Below are 18729 nucleotides of genomic sequence, written 5' to 3' on the forward strand. Positions count from 1 at the left end.
TTTATAAAGCATCAACTCACTTCCACCACCAGACCAAGGTCCCTGACATAATCTCTCTCCGTCTCCATCAACTCCAGCAGAATGTGACTACAGCACAGACAGGGGAAAAGAAGAGATGGCAAACTTTTACAAATGAAAACTCGCAAATCATCACTGTGCAAAATGTAGGAGGAAGCAGACGTACTGTCTTTTCTTGAGGATGCTGTTCCTGCGTTCATCCATCTCTTCCATGGGGGAGGAAGAGGAGAGGAGGGAGTTGTCCGAGGGGTTGAAGGAGGGCGAGCTGCTGTCGCCCTGTTCCACTGACAGAGAGCTGGGTCTGTCCTCCAGAGCCTGCACCAGGACAACAAGGTGAAATAAGGGCAAATAAAACATTCGTAATCATGTATGCGTGACCGTGCCCAAAAGCTTGGTGCAATAAAGGTAAAACTGTTCTCTGTTTAAGAAGAGTGACATCCATTCATCCACTAATTCCAAAGATCTCTGTCAGTATGTATGTGGCTCGCATATCTTGAGAACCATTCTTTTTATTGGCCTCACACTTGGTGCAAGTATTGATAAGGGTCGAAGGAAGTGCAGTGTCAAATTTGGTGTGATTTGAACAAGTGATATGTTCAGTTTTAATAAATTCTGAATAAAGAGACAACCAGCGGTGGCAGGGTTCTGTGGACTGACTCCTGCAGCAGTCTGTGGCTCAATTCCAAACAGGCAGGTGTAGAACGGACACTGCACTAGTTTACAAATGAAAGGATTTGGATGATGTTTATTGATACAGATTCACTTCAGCATCTTTCCATCTACATGGATTTGACAGGTTTTCTTCAAATAAATGAAGATTTTTTATTGAGCCAAAACAAAAACAACAAAATTTATATATTTTCTAAAAAAAGGCAGAAACGTTTACAAATTCTAAGGATTTTTAAAAACATATATAATTTGAAATGTGTATCTGTAAGATAAAAAAAAGTCCTTCTGATTGCCACAAATTTGAGAAATTCAGGATGTCATACCATCTTGCTTTTGACCAACTCTTCGATGGCGCTCACCAACTCAGCCGCACTGGGCGTCTCCGAACTGGACGGACGCACCGACAGACGAGATGAGGTCTGAGACGAAAACGGAGAAATGGAACATTAGAGCTCAACAATCCATGCAGCACCACGACCTTTTTCTGCTAATGCTAATCCTGCTCTTTGACTCCTGTCAACACAACTTCTACAGAGAAAATGGTGTCGAGAAAAGTTGTAGTTTAGAATTAATACTGATCAATAACTTAATTTGATATTTAAAAATAGCAAATTCTTCTTCTCTCAAACAGATGATAAATATTTTTGATAATTTATGTGAAAACTTCAAGACTAACCAATTCATGAATATAAAGCAACAGTCCAGGGATGAAAAGCAAAAGAAATAGCTTCTTATAATTATAATGCTTAAAGGCCATGCTTAAGTTTTGGTTAGGATTAATTGTTAGTAGCTTATTTAATTTTATTATAACTGAATGTTTTACTTCAGTTATTAGCTCGAGTGATGACGGTGAAAATGTTTGTTAAATGCTCTCTGCTGTAAATCCACAGAACCGTCCTCACAGTTACTGAAACCCAAGACCCAGCGGTTTATAGCTGAAGGTTAAAGACAGTGAAAAGTATAAAAGTATATGAAATTTAAAAAAGCTGTCAAGTGAAAAAGTTAATAACATGAGGCCGAAAGTCGGGTGAGCGAAATGAAGCTGAAGAAAAAGAAATGTGAGAAAATGGTGATGGGGAGAGGTGGAAGGTCAGGAAGAAAGAAAAAGTGATGACTGAATAGAGGATGTTTCCGTTGCTTTCTCAGGTGATGATGATGATGATGAAGAGCCTCTGAAATAAAGAAAGGATGCTAACAGAGCGAGAATGACAGAGGTGTGTGTGAGAAGTATGTATGTATATATATATATATAGTTCAGGAGACTCTCACCCTTGCTGTGCTGTGCTTCAAGACTTTCTCCAATTAGGTTTCTGGGTGAGGCTGTGTGCCCTTCTGGCCTCGCCAGCGTTTAGAGATTCCAATTACTTGCATGGGTAATGAGGTTAACGCACAGAGGGTAAAAGGGAGATGAGGACGAGTAGGTGCGGGAGGGGGAACGTGAGGGTTTGGGGGATGATGGGAACAGGAGGGCTTTTGAATTTTCACCTCAGTGTGGGCTCGTACTCAGATTATTATCGAGGGGAGCTGCCTGCTCAGCTGACGAGGGGGAAATCGTACCGACTCTTGTTTGTTTCTTTTAAAGTTCACTTACCAACCTCCTCCCATCAAATGTGTGATAAACATGCAGGAAAAAAAGCTGCAGCCCTGCGGTTTTCTAGCCAGGCATTACGGAGTTTTCAAATTCTTCAAAATGTATAAAACTTGGCACAAATAAAGGCATGTTAGCATTAAAGCCAGAAAAATACTCATCTGTTTAGAGTAAGAGCTACATGCATCCTCTCTTTATATACATTTTCCTGTCACAGAAAAGTCAAACCAAGTGAAACTAAAAAAAGATGGAAGGAAAAACTGCACTAAAGAAATGCAGTAACGTTTAAAAGTTGAGAAAAATACAAAAGTCAGGGAGAGTGACTTTAAGGGGACAGAGAGGGGAAGTTCAAAAAGAAGAAAGTCTACAAAAAGCCGCGCGCTTCATTTGCTTTCGATCTAGAAAGTGAGTAGCAGTTAAAGCTGAAGAGTTGGAGGAAAAAAAAAAACAGAGAATCCAAGAGTTGACTGAGGGAAGAGACAGAAGGGGGAAGAGCCGGGCTTTTTATATGGAGAGGTATGGAAACTGAGACAAAGCAAAGACAGGACATAAATCAAGGTAATGCTACAGCATGGCGAACAGCAAACGATACAACCAGGAAACAAAACAAAAGAGAAACAGAAATTAGTGTCAGAGGAGTCTCCGCTTTAGTCGAGCAGGACACGTGGACTACCTGAAACGTTTCAGTGCTCTCTGCTTTAGAAGGAAAGGAGAGAATATGATGCAACATGCCAAGATAAAAATGTTATGCATAACAGAAACTAAGGGGTCACTTAAAACTGTGTCAGGAGATGTGCTTCTTTTTGGGGAAAAGTCTGAAATGAGTAAAAATGTTTCCTTCAAGAATTAAAAATCATAACAGTAATGAGAACAAAGAGGAGAAGCATAAGTTCTGGATTTATCTTCAACTTATTCATTGATAGTGTTTCAATTAGAGGGCAGTTGTTAACCTGCTCACCTTAATATTCCTTAGTATAACATTCCTTAATATTGGACCAAATATGATTATGAATTTGAAGTTTTGGATTAGTTACAAGAACAATAAGAAGAAGACACTTACATTTTTTTTTTGTGTAACTTCTTATGTAGAGAAAGTGAATGTTTATCTGACTTAAGATGCTTTCAGACCTGAAATGAACTCGGGTTAATCTGAAATTATCCGGAGGGGCTGTATGTGGGGACGCAAATTTCCGAGTGAGAGGTTCTGAACTCAATGCGCAGTTTCTCCAGACAGCAGCTGAGTAAAAACTCTGGATAATGTCTGATTGAGCTCATAAGAGATCAGGGCAGCAGATGCTCCAGAGGATTCACTGCAAGTGAGGGGACATGCTGATAATGTGACAGAAGCAAAACTCAAAGTCCAGAACCCATTGTTCAGACATTCTCCGGAGTTAATGTCTGAAAAACGGCTATAGATTAAAACTTAGATAAAAAATAAAAAAAAGGTAGTGTAGCCTTTGAAGTTTTGAAAACAGAATGCCATTTTCAGATGAAGAAAATTTCTGATAGCAAAATTGTCTCACATCACCACTAGATTCTCCAGAGGGAAAAAATAACCTGTGCCCATTCTAGATGTAGAAGTAAGTAAGTTGAGTTTAAAGAATGCTGTAAACCTAGTAAGTCCTAACTTCCTCCCCCTGACTCCTCTGCTTCTTCTTCTCTCCTCCTCTGTCTCCTCTCTCTGACCCCTCACATGTGTCCCCATGGTAACGTCCTCCCTCGGCTCACCTTGTCGTCCTGTGAGTCCGGCTGCAGCAGGCTGTGCTGTTGGATGGCCATGGGTGGAGGCAGTGGCACAGAGTCAGCGCCTTCCTCGCCCTCCTCCTCGCCGCAGCTCTGCATGCCTGAAGAACTGGACTTGGACAACGTGCCGCTCGACAGGCCCTCGTTACGAACCCTCTGCAACACACATGGTTTGAAGGCAGAGATGAATAACACTTTACGGAAGTGCACAGGAACTGTTGACTGGACAGAGGTGTATTCACCCACCTCCTCCACAGTCTCATCCTGAGGTGTAGCGGCGCTGTCGTCAGAGTCTTTCTGCGAGCCCATTGTCATCTCCCCGCTCTTCCTCACCTCGCGGCTCTTCTTGTGCTTGTGAGCCAGCTTCTTCACGTGGCCATCTGCCTTGCCGCTGCTTAGCCGACGCACTGGGCTGGTGAGCCACTTCCGCAGGGTGTTACCTAGGCAACAAACCAAACACACCGCACTGAGTTTGCTGCAATGTGGAGCATCATTTTTAAAACCACACTGTACAGTGACAATTGAAGGTGAACCTACAGAAATGTACCTTTTATTTGACAGATTTCTTCTACATTTTCATCCATCATGAGTTCCATCAGTACACAGTGGCTTAGTGGGAATTTAGTTAGCTGCTTAAGAAGTACTGTATAAGTACTCACCATAAAACTCAAGCCAAAGTAACACGTGAAAAAAATATTTTAGTCAAAGTATAAAAGAAACGATTTTTAAGACAACTAAAATCTGATTAGCTGTGTCTTTGAGTTGATTAAGCTGTGGGTTGGGATTTTTTTAAAATGGTACAGGGGCCATACCTGGTCGTTTGGGCCCTGGTGAGGTGTGAGAGCCAATGCCGTGACCAGGCTGAAGTGTGGCCGACGACCCTGGCATGATGGAGTCATTGCTGCACACTGACAGAGTGTCTGTGAAAAAGGAAGCCACACAGTCATTAATTTGTTTTTCCTATGATGCAGACATCGACAAAGTATCTCCTCAACCACAGACACACCGACGAACTCTCCAGTCCACCCACAGCTCTGACCTTTGTGGTTGAAGATGCCCTCCATCTCCATGGAGGACCTGGAATGGGCGATACAGAGCATAGCGCAGGGAACCAGGCCCTCCTGGGCCGGGGAGCGGTCTGTGGTCCGGACCAGGCACCAGTCCGGCTTGTCGTGACAGCGCTCCAGGACCTCCACCGTCTGGCCGCGGCGCACAGTCAGCTCGTTGCTGTTGCTGGCCATGAAGTCGTGTATCACCACAGTCAGCTCACAGCCACCCGAGAGCTGAGGGAGAAGATAATCACTAAGAGTAGGGCCCTCCTTTATAAAACAGTGCAATGGATTTAAAGTGTGCCCAAAGGCCGGAAAATAATCAGATTTATAAAACTGTGCATCCTCACACAACGAACATAAATGAGGCACCAGGCGCAGTGTCGCACTTTGATGCCAAATGTGAAAGATGCTCAGAATCCTGCAGACAATGTGCAGTAAGGACATCACAGTAGTCAGTGAGCAAACTCTCACCTTGTCGCTGTCCAGTGTGTTCTGAGAGGTGCGGGAGGCCAGAGAGATGGTGTCTGGTTGGCTGCTGCCTTCACCCTGACTGTCCAGGTCCTCTCCATCCCTAACACACACACACACACACATTATCAGTTACAGGTCGAATTATTTCTCCAAGTGAGTGTAGATAAAAACAAAAAAAACATTTTCTCATATCTCTCAGTTCACAAAGAAATTCTTATACATCAGTTGAAACATGTTTACCTTCGTCCCTTGTGGTGCTTGGCTGTTGTAGCTTTAGGAATATGAATGGGCTCTTTGAGGGCTCCTCTCAGGTGAATGGTGCGCTCCTGGATCACCTCCCGGATGTGCTTGATCCAGTCCTGCTTGTTCTCGATGCTCGACGCCTGCAAACGACGGAGGGAGTTCAACAAGTCCACAGTTAAGAGATATCAGGAAATGTAATTACTTTGGAATTGTTGCTTCACTCTGTGTCACACAAGTCTGAATTGATCTCTCGTCATCTCTTATTAACTGAAGTCACTTTACAGATTTGATTTGGTCTTATTGTACGTGAGCCCTCTCCAGCTGTGGACGTCTAGAACAGTGATTCCCAACCTCTTCAGTCAGCCGCAGCCCCACAGACGTCTCAAATCAACTCAAGAACCTCTTCATCATTAGAACTCATCTGATTTGAACTGGACAACATTAGTTATAGGCTTTAAAATTGAATATTGTCACAATAATGTTTTCTAGTATGTATGTCAATTTGTTAAAGTTTGATTTTGTGTGACCGTGGCAGAAGCAGGAGAACTCAACTAACTTTAGTCTGGCTACTTTTAACTAGTACCAACTTTTTAAGTTATCTTCAACTACGCATGTCAGGCTTTTGTCTATGAAAGTTACTTTTAGCTAATTATTTTAAGTGTTTCTTAGATTTAGCAGTTGGTTATATATCCATTAGCTAACATTTTTTTCTAACGGTTTATCTATACTTATTTCAGCTTCAACTTTTTACCTGTCAATAAATTATCCAGTTATCCATAACTAGTTGTCACACTCACAACTCAGTCTTCATGAGACACAGCTAACTCAATGTGTGGATCATTTTGCAATAAATGCTATAATTCTTATTGGTTGTTCTACTACAAAATCTTCTCAAGTATTCCTATGAGGAACTGATGGTTCCCCCCTGAAGAACAAATACTCTCTGTCGGAAATCACTGTCCTAGAATAGTTTACGTGTGGAGGACCTGGGTCAGAGTGGGCTTCTTCTATGTGTGCTGGTTTTGTCCACACACAGTTTGTCTATGTGTTGTATGACACTGTTCTGGAGGAGTGAGGCTAAGAGGTGCTGAGAGTTTGTGTTTCAGACTTGTGCGAAGTGGCTGAGGGCCGTGTTGTGGGATGGTTTGTACTCACCATGGCTCCATGTTTGGATCCCTGACTTAGCTTTGAATTTAAAATATAAAAATAGAGAATTTCACTGATTTGCTTTTAGAAGATACACATGACATTTCTTAAGCTGACAAAACACTTTAACATGATAGAGACGCACAACAGAGACAATTTGCCTTGAAAGTGCACTGAAGGCCAAATATGTGTGTCAGAGTGTACGTGTGTGTGTGTGTGTGTGTGTGTGTGTGTGTGTGTGTGTGTGTGTGTGTGTGTGTGTGTGTGTGTGTGTGTGTGTGTGTGTGTGTGTGTGTGTGTGTGTGTGTGCGCGTGAGAGAGAGAGAGTGTGAGAACATGTGTAGTTAGTAATGAGTTTGGAAGTCAACATGTATCATGGAGTTGTTGGAGACATTCAGAATTAAATGCGTTAGGATTTTGGCTTCATGCTGTCACAACGGCTGACACACATTTCAATCCATCTGTGACAGTATCCAACAGAAAAACAGAAGCTGTTTGAAAATAGGGAATTGAAAGAAAAAAAAAATCACCCAGAGAAGTAATTAAATGGAATTTCTTAGTTCTCCAATGGCCACTCACATCATGAAAAGCTTAGTTTACTGGCAGAGAAAGATTGCTACTAGTCCCTCTGATAATATGGCGTCGAGCCAGGAGGGGCGATTGTGGGCGTTCGGGAGATGAATCAGTGTCAGCAGCGTTGGTGGAAGCATGTTAGCCCACAGAGAGAATCAGAGATACAAAGATCCACAGAAAACACAGCCACAGATATACAGATGTGCCCATGTTTGTTAACAGATGGAACAAAGCAGAATCCAACCAGAGGACAGAGGCTGACAAAGAGTCAGAAGACGGAAAGAAAGAAGGAAGGAGACATGTGAAAATAGAGAAAGCTTCTAGGCCACTTCCAAGCTGCTCATGCAAACAAACTAGACATCAGAGAGTACAATGAAAGCTTCGAGAAAAAAAACTGGATTCGACTGACATAAAGATTTCCCCCCCACATCTGATCTCCACTATCATTTATTGATCTGTGGGGGGGCATCTGACACTCTAAAACAAACAATTGTTTGATTCCATAGATTACAAACCTGTAATCTGAATTATTAGAATTGTCAGTGTTACAACCTTGGATTTCAAGATTGAGTAAGTTCAGAGTTCTTTTTAAAAAAAAAAACCCATATCAGTCGAAACCTTGATGTAAATTTGTGAAGGAAGAGGAAGCGTGTTTTACCTTGAGTACAATCTTGTTGTCTGAGGTTGGGGTGCGTCCCATCCATAGAGCAAATTTACAGGGGTCTCCTTCTACGTGCTCTGTCACCCCCAACTCTGATGTCTGGGGAGAGAGAGAAGAAGAATATGAGAGAATGTCGACCAAATGTTACGAGTAAACCAGATCGTCTTCTAAAAGCGTCACTGGGGCACAACAGCAACATCTGAAATACACTCAGCCCATATAAAGAGTGATTTATTGAGACAATGGCTCAAGAGCAATTAGATTTACTTGGATTTTGTAAAGTTAAAGATATGTTAAAGATATTTGGCATAAAGAAAATCAACACACAAAAGCCTGACTGACCCTTTAATTACACTTTTCTTAATTCATTTAAAGAAGTTAAATGAAGACATACAACCACACTTCACTACATATATTTTGCTGTCATCCACTTACAAAGAGTTTGCTCTTATAGATGTATTTGCTGCGGCCATTTGAGTCTTTGACCTCCTTGCTGAAGATGAGAGACATCTCGAAGAGGAAGAGGTGGCGCTCTCGACCTTTACGGATCAGAGTCTTCGGATCCCAGACCTGGAAGGACTCCTGGAGAATGAGCTCTCCCTGGGACTCGATGTTTTCATCGAAACCTGGAGGAGATTATAACATGTAAAATTACAATGTTTCCAGATTTATGAAGATTTGCTACAAATAATAAAAGATCAGAACAACATAAATAACAAGTAGCGTGAGATGATCACCTTCCAGCATAGAGAGGTGCATGGCATCGTTGGCTTTCTTAGGAACACTGAGCATCACCTCAAGCCCGTCCTTTATCTCTCCTTTACCTTCTTCACAGCAAGTCAGCAGCTCCTAAACACACACAATGCATAAACATAAACCATGACTACAGTAACCACGGACATAACAACCACAGCCGTGTGATTGGGTTCGGAGGGCTACCTTCAGCAGGAGCTGATACTTGGTGATTCTCTGCACAGGCTTGATCAGGTAGGAAGAGATGGAGTTGGCCAGTCGGTGCCTCTGTTGAATTTCCTGTTAACACCCACACAGAGAAGTTATGTGATCGAGTGACAAGTGACAATGAGCGCTTGGCTTCATTTTCATCACCGCAGGCGATACTCACATCAAAATAGTTCCCAGCATGCTCCAGGATGAGCTGGGTGGAGTCGGGTTTGTTCTTGCAGTAGTTCACATACATCTGGAACTTATCGGCCTGGAGGAAGAGAGAAACAGGTTCCAATGACTGTGACTGTAACATGTTTTAATCAACAAATTGATTGAACCCCCACTAGTGGACGACCCGCTCTATCTCCTGAGCCACAGCCTAACCCAAGATACAAGGTATTTTATTGAATGGCAGGGTTGAACATTAACAAAACAGGATTGAGCATACAAAACAAATGGTATTGAACTAATGATACATACCCATGTGACAAAGCAATGGCCAACATCCTCTGGAAGCTGCTCATATTTCTCCAGCTCTTTAAGGAAGATGCTACAAAACAAACAATGAGAGAATGAAAGATGCAAAACTGCAAAAGCACTAGAACTTTACCCTTAAGCAGTAAGATACTAAACTTTGTTTTCAATTTTGAGTTTTATTGTTTTAATACAGGTTTGATTTGCATCATGGTGTTTGAATCCTGCTGCAAATGTTAACTTTACACAGCATGACTCCAAAACTGTTTCTTACTTATGGTGAAATTCATAAAGGTCCTGCATGTTTCCAAAGATGATGTGTTCCTTGTTGATGATTCCTGGAGGAATCTCTTCAACTCCACTGGTCATCTCCCACAGGTAGGTCTGCATGGAGACCAGGTAAAGAAAAATATATTAAAAACATGAACCAAAAACAGTACATTTTCAAGTCTTGATGAAGTGCTTTACTGTAGAGATTTGCCATTTACCCATATATTCATACAGTACATCTATGTGCAGCACTTTATCACACTTCCCTCACTCACTGCTAGCACAGCCGTAAGGGCCATTTAGGGTTCAATGTCTTAACCAAAGGCACTTCCCCACACCTAATGGAGGAGCTGGGGATCGAACCACAGGCCTTCTGATTAGTGGACGACCCACTCTAACTCCCGAGCCACAACCGCCGACAAAACATTTTCAGATTATGTGTGAAATGTTGTTGCACAACTCAGTTTAACAGTGATGGGTTGTGACGCTGCACTCACATCCATGCACTCCCGCAGGTCTCGTACGTAGGCCTTTTCTGTCTGAATCAGCTCCGCCATGATGAACCTGGACACACAAAAAGACACACGTGCACAAAATTACAAATTGTCACAATGTCCTCATCCACCCAGAGATAAATCACCATGTCAGTAGCTCCCTTCCCGCCCGTCTGCCTCCTCCATTTACTCTAATGAATAATGAAAGACTTACAGGCCATAAAATGTGGCCATAAACCAGCCACAAATGAATGAAATCATGCTCATGATTTGTGCTGCTTATATAAAATGACAGTCTCCATTTCCTGTGCACTGCATGTTGACTGGTTGGTTCTGTAGCAGAGCACGACTGTTGTGTCTGCAGCTGACACAGCAAAGCAGAGGAGGAAGTTTAAATCACGTAAATCCATTATGTATGGTATACACTGAACGCACTCACTCTTATTCAGAACCACTTACAACTATTGAGAAGTCGGAGTTCAGTGCTGACGTGGCTGTTGACAAGGACACTGAAGACTACAATGAATCAGCCTTTGAAGATTTTTAAGCACTACTCAACTGTTCCTCCTTGTGTTAAACAAGAGGAAAAACGCTGTGTAAATGTTGGCTTGCCCCTTTCTATTAAATATGTAGGATTAGCATGTGCTGCCCAGAAGGGAAATTTTTGCAATGCTCAAGTTTTATTAAGCTCAACCTGGATCCTATTTTAATCTGCTGAGGAAGTTAGTTTAATGCAGTTTTGAACATTTATTCTGTACTTCTGATATCTGAAACTTTGAAATGAACAGGAATTGAGGACATACTCCTTTCTGCGGGCCGACTTGCGCTTCTCCTCATTTAGCTCATGAGCGGCATCCCTCAGCTTGACCTCTGACCCCGGAGCCGTGGCGGGGATGATGTCCAACTGGAGATCCTTACTCTGACACAGACAGAGATTAAGTTCAAGATTAAGGGATTTAAAGAGACAGACTAAGAAGATCAGAATGTGAACTGGCTTGTGTTGTACACCTGAAAACACACATGACCACTTACTGCCTTGTTAGAGTCCGAGGAGATGCCCAGGGCTTTCTCCAGGCTGCAGCGGTACTTGTCCATGCGCAGGGAGAAGTCTCTGTAGCGCTTGTCCACAGCAGTCACCCATTTCTGAATCTCTCCAGCATGACTGTGGCCTTTCTCACAGAAGCCATCAGCCAGCTGGATCAGCAGCTTCACACGTTCCTTAGTTTGCTGAAGAAAAGGAAAGAGGGTGTTAGATGCACGCCCAGCCATACACACACCAACACGCGTAGTTTACATAATGCAAAATATTCTACCTATTGAGCTTATTCAGAATAGGACTTTTGATTTTGTTAAGGATGTTTACGTGAGTTGCTAATAGATTATTCCATTCATATTCAGACTATTTTCTTTATCTGGTTAATATTTAAATATTGGTGTCCATGTGTATTGTGTGTGTGTGTGTGTGTGTCTGTGTGCGCGCGCAGCCAACCTTGGCTGTGATGTGGAAGTCCTCATGCTCCTTCAGCAGTTCCTGTGTGTGGTGGATACTTGAGCCAGTGGAGGTGTGTGTGGACAGGTAAAACTCCCCAGTGTCGTGAATCCACTCCAGAGCCTGAACACATACACACAAAGCAAACAGTTAATTACATGACAACAGAGAGCAGCGTGTCAACCTGTCTTGTCAGTAAAAATAGATGAAGTAAGTGAACTGTGTGCTCACGACTGTCTCTCTCACCTGTTTGGCGCTGCGTTCAAACACCACATACTGCTGACACTGGTCCAGCCGGCGTTTCCTCATCGTCCAAAAGTGGAGAACGCGATTCTCTCTCTGCAGCAGCTCATTGAGGATATCTGAAACCAACAGAAACACGGACAAGACTCTTTAATGTCATTCATATGCACCAATATCACTCATTTCAGTGCATCTATCATATGCTTGGGCTCCTAGTCTGACAGGTGTGCCCCGACATCCCTTTCAAATAATTAAAGTAACACTTCTTCAACACAATGTATCGGGAAATAAATCATGGATCTTGATGGGGGGAAAAAAATCAGTTGAAGGGGATTTTATACTGGTTGGTAAGTCTGGAAAAACTAGAAAGAGCAGGCTACACTTTGAATAAATGCAACGGATAAATCCCAGGCCCTCCTATCGGTCCTCTCATCAAAGCTATGCCCCCAAAACACATGTACGTGCACTGACTGACAACTGTGAGGAGATGACTTTTCTGTGACTTGCTCGCTAACTTCTGGCTATCGTATCTGCTTCAGTGTTGTACGTCTCTCCAGCTGAAGATCCCTGTTATGCGCGTTGAAAGCCCGGGCAGAGTGCGCTCAGGCAAGCAGGTCAGTTCCAGTACACTAGCTTTTTAGAAAAGAATTCTGACAACTCTATTGATAGACGGTTTTTGGGGTGTGAATTATTCCAACAAATAATATAAAACGTGTTTGAGAAACTACCTTTGACTTTTAACTAAATCCCTGCGTTGAGGTGTTACCCCCCCCCCCCCCCCAGGTAATGTGAAATGTGTTCTCTGACACTCACTTTTAACCTGTTGCTCTGGTGCTTTGACATGACTCAGCATCCCGGGCATGTTGACACTGTTCCTGTGCATGTACTTGAGGAAGACGTCTGCATTTCTTCTGGCCAGAGTGCACGCCTGATGGGAAAGATTAACACCCACTGAAATCAAACAGGTAACTTGAAACTGTGCACTGGTTTAATCCTGCCTTTTTGTGTGTGTTACCTTGAGGAAAGCCTCCTTCTGCTCCAGGTGTTTACTGATCATGGGGGTGACGTGGTCCGTTTCACAGTTTGGTCCCAGTTTGTCAGCTCCTCCGCACCAGTCCTCTTCTCGCTTATACTCCTGCTCCAGGCTCTCCAACACACTGCACACCTGACAGGAGAAACACTCTCAGTCAGATGTCTGGAGAACATACTGATTTCTGCTTTTTATGACATTTTTGGAGGAGAGAAAGTCACATTGAATCTGGTCCCCTACCTGTTCAGAGGTCTTGTAGAAGGCCACAGAGGCGTTGACTAGCTTGAGTCTGTCCTCCATCTTCAGCATGAGCTGCTGCCAGTGGGAGGCCACACTCTCTGCACAGTCTCTGATCAGGTCCATGTCGTAGTGGTTGGCCTGGAGCAGAGCCTCCGCCTTCTGCTGAACCTGCAGAGCACTCTGGTGAGTTTTCTTAAGAGGGGGAAAAAAGAAAGTGGTTAGAATTACCCCCCAAAAAACTAGCTACAGACTGGACAGAAAACTGAGAAACTGATGGGATAAACTAAAACCAAATCACCTCAATAGCGTGTTGGAACTGTTCATGTTCCCTCTGCAGTTGTTCCGCTTCCTGCAAGGAGCTGGCTGTTATCAAACCAGCATTCAGCATTGACTCACCATTTCGAATCCAACCCAGAACCTGGACAAAAAATGGAAAGCTGTAATCAGGGCTCAAAAATCTTTCTGAGATCTTGCATGTATGCTGGTACACTGAGGTTGCGAAATCTCAGCCTGCAGGTGGCGCCTTGTTGTCCTACCTGTTTGACTTCAGCCTGCAGGTGTCTCAGCTGGACACATTGCTCCAGGTGCCTGCGGTGCTGCTCAGCTGCCAAGTCCAGCTCTTGCTGTTTCTCATGGAGGAACTCCAGCAAGTCCTGAACTCTTGTGGCCATGTCGACATCCCGGTCGCACAGCAGCTCCACGCCTGGAGGGAGAACACATGGTGATGTTAGTTCTAGATGGATGAATGGGACAGACTTATATCAATGTGAGCTGAAGTTCTGTCCAACCTCAGCCTTCCTGCCACATCTTGTTTCACTGCTTCGATAAATTTTAGAGGGCAACTCTGCAAGCTTACTTGCTAATGGACAATGATTTAAGCTAAGATTTGTTTGGCAGGTCTATTGTCAGGCATGTTAATTCATGTATTAGACCAGGCCTATTCAAATTGAGGCCCGCGGGCCACATGCGGCCCAGAAGCAACCTCTGAGAGGCCCAGCCCGTGGAAAAACAGAGAGCCGAAATTCCTGCAATAGTACAGACCGTGAATGCAACATCGCCGGCACAAATCACGGATGTAATGACTGATTTCATTGCGAGGGTGAATGAGAACTTTGCTGGTCGATAGGATGGACTTGCTCTGCCCACAGGGGTGATGGGTTATGCCATAGACCCGTTTACTGTTGCAACAGAAGGGGACTCATCCGCCAGAGCAAAGGAAGTGCTCCCTTCCAGCGACGAGTGGAAACTCATACTCAAACTTGTTGACATGTAATCATCCGTTACCATGGCACAGGAGCTTCGCACTAACGGGCCTGCGAGGCTTTGGGGTGATGTCAACGTACACCAGTTTACTAACGTTAAGAAAGTAGCAATCACAGTGCTCAGTATGTTTGGATCAACATACACATGTGAATCAAGCTTTTCACACTCAATACAAAGCAGCTCTGGTTGCTCCCTGACTGACAGCACTCTTCACCAAAGCCTTCGGATTTCAACAGCCACTGCTCTTGTTCAGAACAAAAAATGTCGCTTCTCCCACTAAGAAACTCAGCAGGGTGACTGTAGTCTACAAATCAACATAACGTGGGATGTGTAACAAAGCCATGCCTAATCAGTAGTACAATTGTATTCACGTGTGTTAGTCCCTGTTATCACTTGTTATGGGTTTGTCCACTGATAGCTTTGATAGCATTGATAGTTCTTACTGTATTTATTCTGTTAAATTCACTTTGTGATGTGCCTGGGTATATGACCAAAATATTTATTTTAATTCAAAAGGGAAACAAGTTATTGCTAATACTGTGCACTATTTAGTTTTTTATGCACTTTGAGTTGTGCCTAGGTCAGTTATGACCAAAATGTAAATTTGTATATTTCAAAAGTGGAATAAAATATTGATACTACCTCAGATTCTGTTCAGTTATAGCATTTATTAATTGTTTTTGAATGCACAATTTTGAGTGATGAATAAACATTACTTGTTTTCCAATACATTCAGTTGTGTTGGTTTAAAATGTGTCATTACCTGCTGCTTACTGGCCGATGAAAAGATCTGGCTCAGCTAAATTTCTTGGTTTGAAAATCTGGCCCAACTGAATTTGTAATTGAATAGCCCTGTATTAGACAGTCGCAGCATGTGGCTCCTGTTCTTTATCACCCCGTATGAACAGTAGACATACAACCCCCACAGCCCAAGTCTGACATAATCTTATTCCTGATCTCATGTCAGCTAAAACCTACATAAAGTACAGAATTCAGATCACAAAGTCCTGCTACTTCACCACAAACAACCAGTTTAACAGCGAGTGTTACAAACCAACAAGCAGAGCCGCAGTTAGCTGTTCGATAAAGGGAAAGGCTCTCTAAGTATTCTCAGTATGGACATCATGACAGAGCCACCGTGCTCTATGAATCATATCATCAACATGCTCCAATACATGTGACATGATGTCATCGTGCCTCATGTGGTTTTTGAGAGCACCTATTAGCATAAGACCACAGGTGAGTTATTATGGTTAGTGAGTGGGAGCCTCTCATCACAAACACTGACCCAATCCGATCCTCGACACCTACACAGTATCAATATTGAACTAAAGTAACACAGAAATGTATGCAGCAGCAGTGAACATGAGCTGTATCCTTTAAACCCTGAGCTGGAGGATGACTGATGTCTGATGTGGCGAGCAGATGGCAGTCAAACATCTCTTCACTTCGCCACTTCATACCTCAAACTACTTTACAGCACTTGAGATATGATAGATTCTGACAGCAGTGTCACAAGAGGGCAGATGCAGAACAGCTCGATAAAACTGAATTTACCAAACAAAATTGTTGGTGAGACTCAGGGTTACCATGGGTAGAGTTGCGGGAATTCCTCGATTATTAAGCAACGTGGTGTTTTAACTTCATTGTTGCAGAAGTAGCGACGCCCCGTTTACACAGGAACATAAATATGAATTCAGCAGCTTTTTATAAAGATCAGTTCTAAGTGTGATGATTAGAAAACATCAGAGGAGCAGAGTCACTTGTGCTGCGAAATAATGCGCCTCAGTGCAGTGGCGCTGCTAGGGGGGGGGGGCCAGGCAGGGCCACCTTGATGCAGTAAAGGCTGTAATCAGAGTTTGTCCTTTTAAGCCTTAGATAGCCTGAATAAAAGACAAATCAGTGTGGAGAGCACTGACCACTGTCAATCACTTACTGTTTTGAATTGAAAACCTGATTTTGTAAATTACAGCACACTTGTAGTAATAATAATATATAATATTTTTTAAAGCCCTTTCTAAATAAAAACAGAGTTCATGTTTGTCTGACTGTATCAACTGATGAAAAAGCCGCCATGTGCACTAATATAGAAATTTGTGGATGTGATACATTTAGATGCATCGAGATTCGTAATCGCACCGTGAGGGTAGTGAAGATGCAAACCTCTAACCCTGGGTGGGGGAGTGTACTCACCAGAGGCCTGGACTTCATTGACGTACTGCAGCAGCTCCTGCCCCTGGTGGATGACGTCGAAGGTGAGGTTGTTCATGGTCAGAGCCTTGTCGGCGTGGTGCTGCAGCCGCTGCTCGGCCAGCGTCAGGTCCTCGATGTCAAAATCATTAACTTGACCTGTCAGCTCCTCGTTCCACGACTCCAGGTCCGAGATGATCTGAGGGAAGCACAAAAGATTTTGAGAGGTCACACACACCTCGAATATTAACTGATAATGCTAGAAGTGTGAATGTCAGAATAGAAGATCGTTTATTGTAGCTTCTACTTTTTGACCATGAATAACATTAATGTCTTGCTTCCAAATATCTCAGGGAAAATATTGCTTAATTTCAATTGTTATTTTATTTTTGAATTCCCACCACTAGTCCCTCAAAACCTCACTCATAATAGACATACAGTGAAAACACAGAGACAAGCCCCTCATCACCAGCCGACTCACGTCAATTGCGTCCCTCTCAAAGATCCGTAGCTGCAGGAAGAGTTCCAGTTTGATCTTCCTCTCCTGGAAGAGTTCCTCCATCTGCGCCTGCGCCTCATCCAGCTGCTGCAGGACGCTCTCAATGTGGTTGATGGAGCTGTTGTGGGGCGTCTTGTTGCTGGAGATGGCGGAGTCCCTGGAACAGAAACACACAGTTTAGCAATAAGCTGTAGGAGAAGAGCAGAGCACAAACAGCTATAAAGACACTGATGGGCATGATGCCTTGTGGATGTAGCTGCTCTTAAAGCTGCAGCATAGCTCAGCCTGCAGCGGCTTATTTAGCAGAAACATAGGAAACCTGCAGAGTAGAAAAAAGTGGTTGACTCAATTAAATAGTGGAAATATCAAGCTTGAATTTTAAATTAAAAAAATTAAACACATATATCAAAATATAACACTTTTTCCCACAAGCAACACTAAGTCACAACTATCAGTTCAAAATATTTTTTTCCAGATATATGATGATTACGTTATAGACAATCAGAATTATTGATACATCTGGAAATGGTTGAAAACTAAAAAAAGGAAAATCCATCTTATTGATTATTTTGGAGGCGTGTCTAATATTTAAATTAAATTAAAAGCTGCACATTGATCTTACTCACTGAGTCTCGAAGGGTTAAAGTGTGTGTGTGTGTGTGTGGGGGGGGGGGGGGGGGGGGCAGGGGGAGTGCAACAGGTCACCTATATATTGATTATATCGGAGGTGTGTCTAATATTTAAATTAAATTGAAAGCTTCAGAATTGATCTAACTCACTGAGTCTCGATGGATAAAGTGAGAGAGGGGGGGGTGAAACGGGTCGCCTGACTGATTCATCAAACTGACAGATGTACACAGGCATGATGCTCACACGCAGACACCAGTGAGCTCATGAGAGGCAAAATACAAGTGAGCAAAGACAGTGGAGGTCGGACTCATCCTGAGTGACTTTGATTCATCAGCGTGACAGATGCACTCCCGTACTCACATGCACATTCATGTACGCATGTGTGCACAAACACACATGCAAAGCAGTAGGTGTGTAGAGTTACAGTTGCCTCCCGGTAAGACTGCCGTACAATTAGACACATGCTTATAAAAGCGGACTTATGTAAGAATTCACTGTGGAGCCAATACACCAGGGAAAGAGGGATGGAGAGAAAGAGGAAAAGGAGAGAGAAAGAGGAAAAGGAGAGAGAAAGAAAAGGGGTTGGATGAAGAGAGACTGGAATATCCTAAGTAAAATAAAGTTGGAGAATGAGGGTCAACTGCGTCCACCTGTCCCAACACATCCTCCCATCCTCTCAGCTTTCTTTTTTAGGCTTCCTGAATCTCATTACTGTCTTTTCAGAATTATACTGACAAACTCTTTCCATGCATATATTCAGCTTTTTTCCCTTGTTTGCATATTTACACAAATTTTAAT

At 43.1% G+C, this 18729-nt stretch overlaps 1 protein-coding gene across 4 annotated transcripts in view; it reads right to left on the reverse strand.

Moving 5' to 3' along the window:
• The window catches only part of LOC117770228 (triple functional domain protein-like), a 79861-nt gene that overhangs the window by 12385 nt on the left and 48747 nt on the right, over positions 1-18729 (reverse strand). For 3 of the 4 annotated variants that reach the window (XR_004615362.1, XM_034599391.1, XM_034599390.1), the window contains exons 16-44: positions 17284-17458; positions 16806-17001; positions 13886-14052; positions 13648-13767; positions 13350-13541; positions 13095-13244; positions 12893-13007; positions 12083-12198; positions 11837-11959; positions 11380-11574; positions 11151-11266; positions 10351-10417; positions 9858-9967; positions 9590-9659; positions 9288-9377; positions 9104-9196; positions 8902-9013; positions 8600-8790; positions 8162-8263; positions 6940-6969; positions 5782-5924; positions 5542-5641; positions 5058-5301; positions 4831-4938; positions 4265-4458; positions 4004-4174; positions 1011-1106; positions 185-333; positions 21-87 (exon numbers count right to left, since the gene is read on the reverse strand). Coding sequence is in view for 2 of the 4 variants with exons in the window: in XM_034599391.1 (XP_034455282.1) it covers positions 21-87; positions 185-333; positions 1011-1106; positions 4004-4174; positions 4265-4458; positions 4831-4938; positions 5058-5301; positions 5542-5641; positions 5782-5924; positions 6940-6969; positions 8162-8263; positions 8600-8790; positions 8902-9013; positions 9104-9196; positions 9288-9377; positions 9590-9659; positions 9858-9967; positions 10351-10417; positions 11151-11266; positions 11380-11574; positions 11837-11959; positions 12083-12198; positions 12893-13007; positions 13095-13244; positions 13350-13541; positions 13648-13767; positions 13886-14052; positions 16806-17001; positions 17284-17458 (3802 nt within the window). In the remaining 2 variants the exon portion in view is untranslated. Of the gene's footprint in view, positions 1-20; positions 88-184; positions 334-1010; positions 1107-1956; positions 2840-4003; positions 4175-4264; positions 4459-4830; positions 4939-5057; positions 5302-5541; positions 5642-5781; positions 5925-6939; positions 6970-8161; positions 8264-8599; positions 8791-8901; positions 9014-9103; positions 9197-9287; positions 9378-9589; positions 9660-9857; positions 9968-10350; positions 10418-11150; positions 11267-11379; positions 11575-11836; positions 11960-12082; positions 12199-12892; positions 13008-13094; positions 13245-13349; positions 13542-13647; positions 13768-13885; positions 14053-16805; positions 17002-17283; positions 17459-18729 lie in introns of those variants that run through there. The other variant, XR_004615363.1, reaches the window with a different exon arrangement.

This window comes from Hippoglossus hippoglossus, chromosome 11 (assembly GCF_009819705.1).
Source record: "Hippoglossus hippoglossus isolate fHipHip1 chromosome 11, fHipHip1.pri, whole genome shotgun sequence".
NCBI lineage: Eukaryota > Metazoa > Chordata > Actinopteri > Pleuronectiformes > Pleuronectidae > Hippoglossus > Hippoglossus hippoglossus.